General features: G+C 45.8%; 1 protein-coding gene across 1 annotated transcript; it reads right to left on the bottom strand.

The window, feature by feature from the left end:
- Window positions 1-890: 890 nt before the first annotated feature.
- stc2a (stanniocalcin 2a) lies at window positions 891-7,600 on the bottom strand. The gene is made up of 5 exons (XM_030395344.1): window positions 7,195-7,600; window positions 4,916-5,058; window positions 4,040-4,251; window positions 3,529-3,891; window positions 891-2,450 (listed from the first exon to the last, which is right to left on the bottom strand). Exons 1-5 carry the CDS (start codon window positions 7,331-7,333, stop codon window positions 2,447-2,449), a joined length of 861 nt encoding a protein of 286 aa, XP_030251204.1. The 5' UTR covers window positions 7,334-7,600; the 3' UTR covers window positions 891-2,446.
- Window positions 7,601-11,680: the final 4,080 nt, after the last annotated feature.

Here is an 11,680-nt window from a genome sequence, read left to right as displayed (position 1 = left end):
TTGGACACATAGTGTTCTGGTGTAATTCCTGTAATACAAGTTTAAGGAGGATAACAGGAAGCTGAGATACTTTAGACATCAACTTATTTGACCAACTATTCATTTTAACTTTTAAGAAGCATCTGTAGCTTCAATCAAGTAACCCCTCTCACTCGTATTAAAATTCTGATGCTTGCACCAGCTCCCACCCTCTGCCTCCATGTCTATACAAAGACAAATGTCACCACCCAGTGGTCGCTTTGGGTCACTACACACTGAGAGCCTTGCCAGGAATGTCCAAGCGTAGCTTAAGAACTGCAGAGGTGCTGATATTGAAGGAGGTGTATGATATGTAACGATCTGGCATGTAGCCCTCCTTCCTCCCTGTCAAACTGTAAACTAATTGAGGAGAGAGACACAAGGATTTGTCAAATTTCCGTATACGGCAACTATGAAATGCACCTCCGTGTGCTCAAGTTGACTCTAGGATAAGTTAAAGCTTCAAAACAGCCTGGAGTCTACCTTTCAAATCAGGGCACTGTCTAAATGTTTAGTGAGGCAATGTACACTGCTGGAGCAACTCGTAAAAACTGACACGATGGACACACCTCGCGCATTGCACACAATCCAGAGTGGCTGACGTAAATGTTTAGGTTCCTTCGGCGGGGAGGATATTTCCAGGCCCTGAAACTTTAAACACAGCCCGTATTTCACTGTCAGAGAGGAGGCGGCGGGTCAAATGAGAATGGGGTGTCTTTTAACTTGTGTGTATACCTGAGACGACGAGGCCTCCTCTGCTGATCTGCTCAAAGCTCGTCCAATGTCTGAGAGTACCTTTTGTCCATGACACTGTGTTGGTCATGATTTTACGCTGAATAGTAAAGAAAAGCTATATTGATAGACACAACATGTACAAAATACAGACAAACTTATTTTAATGATAACAAGATACATCTGACTTCATGAGTCCAAAGATATTGATAGGATCACATGCCCAATGTCTTACAGGTGTGTTACAAACTTCTAGACCATGTTCTGAGTCCTTGTGCCTGACAGAGGAAACACGTGATGTGTGGCGACAGAGCGCCAGAAATACAGGAAACGTGGTTAGTTTTCATTCTCCTCTGAGCACATAAAGAACAGCCATTCAAGCCACCAACATTATTACAAAAAAAAGCCATATCAAACCTAATGACAGAGAGCTGAGACAGATTGTCACTTTACACACATACAGTACATTCTCAATAGGATTAGCTTATGTCTTGTGTCGGGATGTCACAGGAATCCCAATCTCCACAACAGAATAAAAAAAAAAAAAAAAAAAAGAAAAGCCTGAACGCCTCACTGATGATTCAAACCCTTGGAGCTTATAATAGTGTCTAAATGATTGGGAGCAAAAGCGTGACCTTCCTGTAAGAAAAAAAGTGAAAAAAAAACCAAGAAAACCTTAACAGAGCCACAAAATCTGCACGTGGTTTCATCTTCTTCTTTTTTCTTTTTCTCTGTTGCACCAGTCGCTCTCCAGCATGTGGTGTTGTGCGCTCACAGACTGCACCTCCACAGCTAAAGCATGTGACTGGCCTGAAATGGTTGAAAAAAGGCTGAAAGCAGGAAGAGAAGAAGAGACCGAGGAGAAGTAAGAGGAGAAGTGAATCATCACGTTAAAAAAGAAAGAGAGAAAGAAAAGAAATAAGAAAGATAGAAAGGTTGAGCATGTCTCTTTCCTTCTCGCTCCGCTCCTCTCTGCCTCTCTGGCTCTTGGCTGTGGCCCAGAGGAATTCTCTGGTGGCCTCAGTAAATATAACATTTAGAATAACAGCGCCAGAGCCCCCGTGTGTGGACTTAACCCAGTTCCTGGGTCCTCGCTGCGTTGCCTGCGGCTCTACCGGGTAGAATAACAGGCCTTCATGTCTCTCCCGACCTAGGTAAAGGACTGAGAGAGAAATAAGGGCTAATTTAGAGGGGCTGGAGATCTGGAGGGTTTCTGTCAAGCCTCTTTCCTGCCTGCTGGGACACCACAAAAGGGTAATGTTACTCTTCTAAAGAAGGGGGCTCAGTCTGGTCCTCCGGAGCATGTGGGGATACAGGAGTTGGTGAAATATCCTGTACAGTAAGGTCTGATTAGAGGGCCTGGTCTTACGTCTTAACCTGCAGCAGTCCAACACAAACCGACAATCATCCAATCCAAAGTGCAAAATCTAAGACTGTGGCTCAACACCATCGTGAAATAGCTCAACAGGAAATCCTCCTCCTCCCCCCTGACACAGTATCATCCATTCACTTAAATCACAGAGAAGCGGTCACCGTGGACAATAACAAGTTTTGGGCACCTCGATGTGTGTGATTCGTACAAGCGAGAGGACTCGGCATCAGAACGTGATGGAGCGTCCCCTCTTTGCTGCAGTTCACCGATAGCTGTATGGAAAAGCGACTCAGAGAGGATGTGGAACATCTGGCGGCTCGGTTATTATCTGTGAAACAAAGAACAATAACGTCTCCTGAAGCTACGAACGTGACTTTTTTGATCTGTCATGTCGCCGAGACGCAGCTTCTGAGGCTCTGTCAACAATGAATGCGACACTTTTTCCTGCAGCCAACACTAGTCACCGCGTCTTTTCATTCACTGCTGCCCAGACGTCGGCGCTCGATGACATCACAGATCGAGTCTTGGCTCTCTTTATGTCTAGCTTTGCGAGAGACCGATCTTTACATACAAGCGTCAAACAACCGTCCGTATTCATAGTATCACATCTGCATCCTCTTTAAGAAAAAATTGGATTTTTCACTTGAAGAATGCGCACAAGTTTGTTGGCTTCGTGGCCATCATGCACTACGATTCATATGTGCCAGAACTGGACTTGAAACCTGTACAATTTGTATTTGATCATCAAGTATCTATAATTAGAATACACATTCCCCCACTCTGAAACAACAAACGGTGTATGTTACATATCTACAGACCGATGTGTGATGGGTGCAATACTGTGAAGAGAACGACAGACAGCACACCACATACTATGTCATCTATAGTATATCAGTATTGCATATTGTAACTATATTTATACATGTTTATATAAATATAGATAAGTATATTTCTATGTACATTTTGATATTTCAACATTGCATAAAGAATAAAATAAATAATACAAATATAATCAAATCTTACAGTAAGTATGATTTGAGAAAAATGCTATATTAGAGCCAAAATAGTCCTAACAGTTGAAATAATCATGATAATAACAATTATTACTCCATTTTTTTAAAAATCGTGGCCTACAGTCTGGCATAACAGTACAAGCTACACCACAATTACCCTGCAAGTTTACCATGTGGGGCTGCTGGAATGACTGGAGAGGGCGGAATAAGGACAGGAAATGTCGGGGCTTGTTTCCTTACGCTAAGTCTTTCTGGGAATTTGTGTGTGTGTGTGTGTATATGTGTATGTGTGTGTGTGTGTGTGTGTGTTTGGTTGTGTGCATAAGTCTGCAAGTGTGGTTTTGTTAGATGTTGTAGGGGGTCAAAGGTCGGGACAGTCTCCTGCGCTTTCACCTCCGGATGTCGGTGGCTTCGGGGTCTTCCTGCTCGGCCACCACTCCAGCCGCTGGACTCTGGCGGCGGGGTCCCTGACTGCGATTGCGTGGGTGAGCGTTGAAGCCTGCCTTACCAGGTTTGTCCTTGTCGCCTTGTCGCGGTGGGCGAGGTTGCTCAGGCTCGGGAATGGAGGGCAAGGGGCGACGGTGGTGCTGTTCGATGACCGACCCTGTGGGAGACGGGGCAAGGGAGGAGCAGAGGCTCAGGCTGTCGCACAGAGCCCCCCAGTTCTGCTCGCACTGTAGCCGGACGCTTCGTGTCAGCGCCTCCTTAACCTCTTCTCCGCAGCTCAGCAGGATATTCACCAGCTCCACGTATGGACTGAAGAGAGACAGTCAGAAGGTTGTGATCTAACATTTGGAAGCATTACATCTGGGCTGAATGACATAGCATGGTATTATTACCAAACATGGGAGAAGAGAAGAGTTCAGGGAGGGTAAACAATCAAGAGAGAAACCATCTGTCTCACCCTTTAGGGAAGAGATCCTGGAAATGGATCATCTCCACCATGACGGCCACATTCTCCTTAGCAGCAGAGCACAGGTTGTGTTTGATGTAACACTCTCTCTGGAGCTGGAACACCATCTCCTTAATGGACACACACTTCCTGCTGATGCAGCTGAACTTGTGCCGTAGCCCGTGCGCCATACACTTGAGAGCATCCTTGATGAAGGACTTCCCCTGTGGACACACAGACACACAACTGTTGAGTCCCTTGAAGTTCACACTTGAGAATTTAGACTTCAGCCAAAGAAAACACTGGCACGTTGGTGTGTCATTTTGACTTCTGTATTACTCTGTGCACCTGTTTCAGCAGTGTTGGGCGTGCGGTGTGTGGCTATATGATTCTGGGGTCGTTAATTCTGAATGGATAACAGTAAATCAAGTCATTCTCCAGCTATGATCTTTTTGGATATTGTCAGCCAAAGATGTGAGTTTCAAGCATGTGACTGTATGTTCGGACCCCTGCTCAGGCCTGGCTTGGCAGGGCTTCAGCCTCCGCTATGTATGAAAAGGGAGCAGACTCGGCTTGTGTCCAACTGGCTCATGACCCCTTGGTCCGTGCTGTACATGCACATCGGTACATTGGTCCGCTGACAGGGAAGCAAACGTCCCATGAGAGGAAAAAAAGAGATTATGAGACGAGTGCACGTACAGTCTCGCTTTCTAGATTGTACATGCAGTGTTCTGAGGTATGTGGAGAGAAGAAAAGGTAAACAAATCTGTTCATGGATGACGAGGCTGGAGCAGTGAACAAGTGAGAAGGAAAAGGAATGTTGCCTCTGGTTATACCATTTTTTTTTTTTTTTTTTGGCAAACACACAGACAAAGACAAGTTTAGTACCTGAGAGTCAAATTTGCCAGCGTTGTGCAGGAACGTCATGCAGATTTCCTGTAGCCCTCGTATCTCGCAGGAGTTATTCTCAAAGCACTCAAACACGCCACAGCCGACATCCCCTGCACTCACCAGGCAGTGCTGGATCTCAGCTGGAGAGAGAGAACAGGTTAGGGGAGGGACCTTATCATCTGTTCGCAGCAGAGAACGGTGGCAGATTGTTTGCAGGGCGACGCATTGCCAACGAAGACTACGAGGGGGGGCTTGAGGGGCACAACTCCACTCCGGCGAACGATTACCACACGAATCACAAATCTGATGTGGCGTGTAACTATTTCCACAGACACAGGCGGTCGCAGGAGGGAGAGGGGAAAAAATGGAGGGGGGAAGATGCAGGGGCGGGTGAGGGGGGGAGTCTTAATCCCCCCCCCCCCCCCCCCCCCCCCCCCCCCCCCACCACCACCACCACCACCACCACCACCACAAAAAAAAAAAAAAGCCTGAGGGGGGTTCCTGCAGAGGAACACTTGGTGACAGATATTACTGTGTCATTCTGCAGCACAATCCTCCTGCACTGCCTGGCGTTGGAGACGGGATGGTGCATTGCAGATACGGAACAGCCTTGACGACAAAATGCATTTTTTTTTTTTCTGTCTGTCAACTACATGTGCATCAACAAGTCTCTCATTAATGCTTTCGAAGGCGATGCATGACATTATTAGAAGGGTGCATCATCAGGGACAGGAGGGGGTGCACAGCAGCAATGCAGGCAGGGGAACAAAAAAAAAACAACAACAAAAAAAACTTATATGATATGCAAGTATATGTCATGTGAAAACATAATGTCAGCCTCTGCACACCACCGGCGAGTGTCTCTTTACTGTTGCCCTGAGAAACAGGAATAACGCGGATGATATGAGGACAGAAATGACCAGGGGAAAGTGAAGGTCTCTCTCTTAACCCCTAATTGCCATGTAAGACCATGCATTAAGAGACATGTGACCAGCGGCGGCAGCAGCAGCAGCAGCATCAGCAGGGGAGCCTGTCACAGCTCACCCTATGTGATATCGTTGGGAGTGTTTTACTCTTAGGTTAACGCCGGAGCCGGCAGGCCGCGTAGTGTTTCACTTTGGCTACGAACGCCCAAACTGTTGACCTAAGTAAAACACAATTACACGCGTGATTCGTCTCGGAGCTGATAACTGATGCGCGCAAAGGAACATTTTTCCCCGTCAGTGCGCACCAGTTGCGCAAAAGAAAAAAAGCCGTTAGAAGGAGAAGAAGAAGAAGACGGCAAAGCGCTGATTAAATGTGGCTTATTAGGAATCACGCTTGTCAACAAAGAGCCTCTGTCGGGGGGTCAGTAGTAGGAGGGGGCGGGGGGCTGCTGCGGGGTTTGTAGGCAAGGAGTTGAACTTTAGTGCGCAGGAAAAGTGAGCCGCTGTCAGCAGTGCTTGTTTTGGCATCGCGGGAATGTGCTTGGATCGTACGAGCTTGGCCGCAACGTGCATTGAATTACACAGTGGTGTTAGCGAGGTCTCTGCTGGGGAAACCTGCGCTGGAGTTCGTCCCTATTTTTCAGATAACAATTATGCTGTAATATTTTGACACATGGCTCACATGGCGGCGCGCAGGTCATGCTGTGTGTGAGGCAGGGGGAGGGATGAGCCGACACGGGAGAAGTTTCTGGCAAGAGTCCGGCGAGGTCTTATCGCTTGGAGTTAATCAGGCAAATTAAACGTGCTTTTTATTATTATTATTGTTATTATTGTTATTATTAGTATGGTATTTACGCGAGGACCGGTCTGATACATAAACGTGCTTTCGGCGCTGACCCTCCAGCACACCGCTACACGCATTACTGCTCTACTAACCTGCTTGAACACATCAGCCCACACTGGTTTCAAGAGACAGCACATGCAAGAGCCAGATTTCGTCCAGAAAGCCGCTGAAACGGTGATCCATGGCGCGCGCGCACACGCGCACACCAGCGCGCACGCACACCTAGATGCGCTGCCGTATACATTACCTATTACCTTGTGCCATTCTATTAATAGTTTACTAACATATTGAATTTCTGTCTGAGAGTATTTACAAAATATCGTCTGTCTGAGTAATCGAAAAGGCTCACTGGTGTGCAGCGTCGCGCCGGGTTTAAGTTAAATACAGCGGATTGCTCAAATCGCCCGCACGAGTCCCCCAGCGTGGTTTAATCTGCAGCCACAGAAACACGTGTAGATGTGTGAGCAGCGAGAAACCTCCACATTCTTCCCCCACTTATTTCTTACCTGTGTTCTGCAAGGAGAGGCGTCCTTTCTGGCTCGCAGGCTTCTCCGGGAGGCTGTCATGGATGTCAATATTATCCGATCCCACTACTTGCTCCAGCACAGACAAAACCAGCAGCGCCACGGCCAGTTTCACCAACATTGCGTCTCCGACGGTGCGCTTCGATTCCCAGCAAAGATCCGGCAGTGTGCGGAGCGTGTGTGCGTGTGTGTATCCGTCTGTGTGTGTGAGTGAGTGTGTGTGAGTGTGAGTGTGTGTGTGAGTGTGAGTGTGTGTGCGTGTGAGTGTATGTGTGTGTGTGTGGGTTCACCTTGGATCAGTGATCAGCGCAGCTGCGGCTTGGTGTCTTACGGGGCAGCTGTGGGACTGAATGCATGAGCTGCAAGGGATGCTGCCTATATTTCTCAGACTCTGGTGTCAATTTGGATGAAGGAGTTAAGCAGGTGTTGTCGGTTGAGGCTTCACAACCAATCAGAGACGCAGACATCCACGTCCAAGGTTTTAGGGGAGTGTCCAGAGAAAGTCCCCTTTTTGCAATAAAACTGGCGCCATAAAGCAATATTCATGAGTAAGTTGCGTGTGACAGCTCTGGGATGAGTGTTTCACAAACCAAATCTACACAAGTCAATCACATATTGTCCAATATAGACCTCATATAACACACAGGCGTAATTACAATCCCCCCACCAGCTCACATGTTTTGCATATACTGCAAGACACCTTCCAGCTCCTGTTTGTTGCAAGAGTGAAAACTCCACAGAAAGTCTGTTTTTACCATAAAAACTGGAGCACATATTTAGACTACAGGTCTAAGCATGAGAGCAATGGGAGGATCAAGAAGTGCCAAGCTTGCCAACAAGCTGGAGAAAACTTAAGCATATGATGTCCAAGTGCTCTACATAAAATAGGCTTAGCTGGTCATTAATGCAAGGTGATTAAATCAGCAGCAGCTCCAAAGGTGTCTGCAGCCAGTGCTCTCACAGAAAGTGGGTGAAAAGTCACAGAACACTAAAAGAAAATAAGCGCAGTGTCATCCTGCAATTAATCCTTTAATAAAAATGTCACACAGACAAGCAGGGTGTCAGAATTTTATAAATACTCTATATTGATTTTTAGATCATGCTATAATCGCTGCGTAATGACACTTGAAAGCCTCTATAAACACAATGCCTCAAACTAACTTTTTTTTATGGGGAAGTGAATATGAAGAGGTCTGTTACACAATGCCCAGTTTAGTCTGTGACAATGAGGTCTGCTAACCACTACTACAGAGTGTGATCTAAGAATAGAGGACCAGCATTGGCAGGGCAGCACATTTGGAGACGGTAGAGGAATCTTTGTCAAGAGCAACACTTGAGGATGCCATGTGGAATAACTGCTGCTTCATGGGAACATAAAGTCTCTGTCTGCGAAATGTTTCCAGTGACCTAATGGTGCGTCTATAGGAGCCAGTGGTGCCACGCTCGCCACTCCAGGGGCCTGCTGGTGGACAGGAAGCGGCACCGGTGGCAGGAAGTCACTATCAGGGTGCAGGGTGGGCGGCTGCACTCGGGTCCCGAGCCTCTAGGGGGCCCACTGATACTAACAGTTTCATTAATTACAGAGTGGAGCAAGCTCACTGTTTAAACGTATAGACTTCAAACGGATCAATGCATTCACGTCTCCTGGCGATTCCCTTTTTTTTCCCGTCTCCCTTCAACCTTCTTATCGCAGGTAATTCTCAGATTTGAAACCACATTCAACCTGTTTCTCAGGGTGGCAGAACAAAGAGGAGCAATAAGGGTGGTGTAGTGTCTGAACGTGATTGGTTGTGTGCGAGGGGCCCGAGTAAACCCCCGACCCATAGACAGATACGTTACGGCACTGCTCAGGCGCCCCATAAACGAACATAGGGAAACGATTGGGCATGGTGTGTGTGCCTCTGTGTGTGTGTGTGTGCGCGCGTGTTAGTGTGAAGAGACAGACAAACAGGCATGTGATTGCGGTCGACCGAATTTCATAGATCTGTGACTTTAAAATCTGTTTATGATAACATTTCATTTATTTTCATAAAATCCTTTTTCATGGTAGGCTCTGGCTCCGTGTGCTGGAAAATTGTTCAAACCCAGGCTATATTTAGACCATCAATGAAATTAGCCTAACCTAACCAAAATGACGATCACTTATGGCTCTAAATATAGATAATTATCATCCTCAGACTGCAGTATCTATCGGTTTAATTGAGGTTTTGAGTGAGTGGAATGAATTCTGGACAAGTCACCACAGCTGAGAAATGGGAGGTATTTTGGCCAGCAGATGATGCAGCGTAGAAAACCTCAACATTTCAATATTCCCATTATATTCTTATGGTGGATGTGGTCTTTTCTCTCTCTCTCTCTCTCTCTCTCTCTCTCTCTCTCTCTCTCTCTCTCTCATGAATTTATGATGATCTTGTCCTACTTTTGTCCTCCATCCTCATGACGTTACTCAAAGACACAAAGATCAGCTTTGATGTCAAATAATTAGTGCAATCTTAAAATTTACCATGCCATCACTATAGACTTTGTTCTCCTCAATAAAAAAAAGTTGTTCCACTCAGTGTTCCACAAATTGGCTTAAGCCTGCCGAGCACAGAAAGGAAATTGCAATGCAGCATTTATTTATTACATTTTTTATTTTTTCAGAGTGCACAGGTTTTGCAGCAGGCGCACCCACGCGGGTGTAGCGTACCGTGGCACGCGTCTGGAGATGGGCTTGGTGTTCCAGTTGCCTATACCACAAACTGGAATCTCCTGCTCAATCCGCGTCTGTTAAAGGCTGCCCACGCTGTGAACACACCCTCGATTTGGCCCAATCAGTGTGCTGCAGTGGACCACAGGCTCGTAATAGGCTGCGTCACCGCTGCCGACGGGTGCTGCATTCAAGTCTTATGGGAAAAAAACTGCCCGGTGGTCTTCAAAACCAGCACCAACGACCTGGAGGTATTCAAGTATCACAGTTATTCAGAGACTTTTAGTGTCCCTGTCATATGTTTTCTAGCATCTTGCTGACATTAGTGAGCTCACAACAGACCAGATGCTTAATGAAGAAATCAATTATTTCTCTACAGTTACTATCTTTGAATTAAACTCTTAGGGTCCACTTACCAGATTTTTCCAGAGTTTATATACATTTATCAGACCAGACAACCACATGTGTTCTTCAGCAGATGGAGAAAGTTCAGTCACTTACGTCTGATATCTCCTGACTTATCTATCTCCATGATAACAGAGCGATCTGTTCAGGAACAGCTGGTAAGTGGACCTTGACGCTGTTTCCAAGAACAAGACAGAGCAGTCGTACTGCACTATACAATAAGCACATTTTCTTCAATTCACATTTAAAATTCAGCTAATCTGTGGAATTTTTGAACACTGGCCGTGCTATGGGCAGTTCTTCTGTTCCTGGGTCACCATCTGTCTCTCGCACGATCGCCGACAGCAGCACATCCTCATACCCAGTCGACTATATAGGTCGTTTATCAGAATCTCCAAAAACAACGTTTATCACCACTTCAGAAACAACATGGCTGTTGCAGCATAACATCGACACACATGTACCGGGCCTTTGTCAAACAGTTGTAGTTTGGTTGGTTTTAGGAAAGAAAACTACTTGGTTACGTTTAGGAAAACATTGTGGTTTGGGTTTGAGTCACTACATTACTTCTGAAACTTCTGTTACAACTGTACCTACATTAATTGAGCAACTTATGTTATGTATGGGACATGACTTCACTACTTACTAAGTTAAAAGAGCTCACTGTTAGATTTTGGGTTTCACACTGGACACAAAAAGCGGCCTCCTGAATCAAGGTTCTGTCCTTGTTTGATCCATCCACCATGCGTCCCCTTTTTATACAGATTTTTACTCTTTATTCTACATCTCCTCACTTCTTGGTCCACAGCTGTAAAACGTACTACTGCGGAGGAGGAAGAGCTCGCCACCAACAAGAAACACAAATATGGGTCATAATGAACACCTAGTTTTTTCAAATTGTTTTTCTGAGGTGAGGCTTAGAGACTAAATACAATCCTGCCAATGGTGCCAAACAGTTCCATTGAAGAACAGGTGGTGGTAAGACACCAACATTTTCAAACTCTACACAATTCATATCATTCAAGGATACACACAAAATATACATTTTGGGGAATGTAAACATACCTCTTTTTTCCACAGGACACTTTTAAAGGCTGAAAATACGGGTGTAACTCTGAACAAAGAATTTTTTAAGTTTTAAGTTAGTTGCTGAAAGGTGTAGAAAGTGGTACTTTAAGTATCGTTTACATTTACTACTTTACTTGAATGCATCACAAAAGCACCAAGCACTGGCAATGAGAATAAGAACATTCAGTGGTTTGACCATAGACTGCATAATAAATAGTGGACGGAGCCACTGTGACGTCACCCATTGATTTGTGGACTACTGTTTTAAAGCCTCGTGTTTGGCTGTCGGTGTCTTGGTTTTTCGCA

The sequence above is a fragment of the Sparus aurata genome, chromosome 18, assembly GCF_900880675.1.
Source record: "Sparus aurata chromosome 18, fSpaAur1.1, whole genome shotgun sequence".
In the NCBI taxonomy this organism is placed as follows: Eukaryota; Metazoa; Chordata; class Actinopteri; order Spariformes; family Sparidae; genus Sparus; species Sparus aurata.
This window is presented reverse-complemented; position numbering and strand designations above follow the sequence as displayed.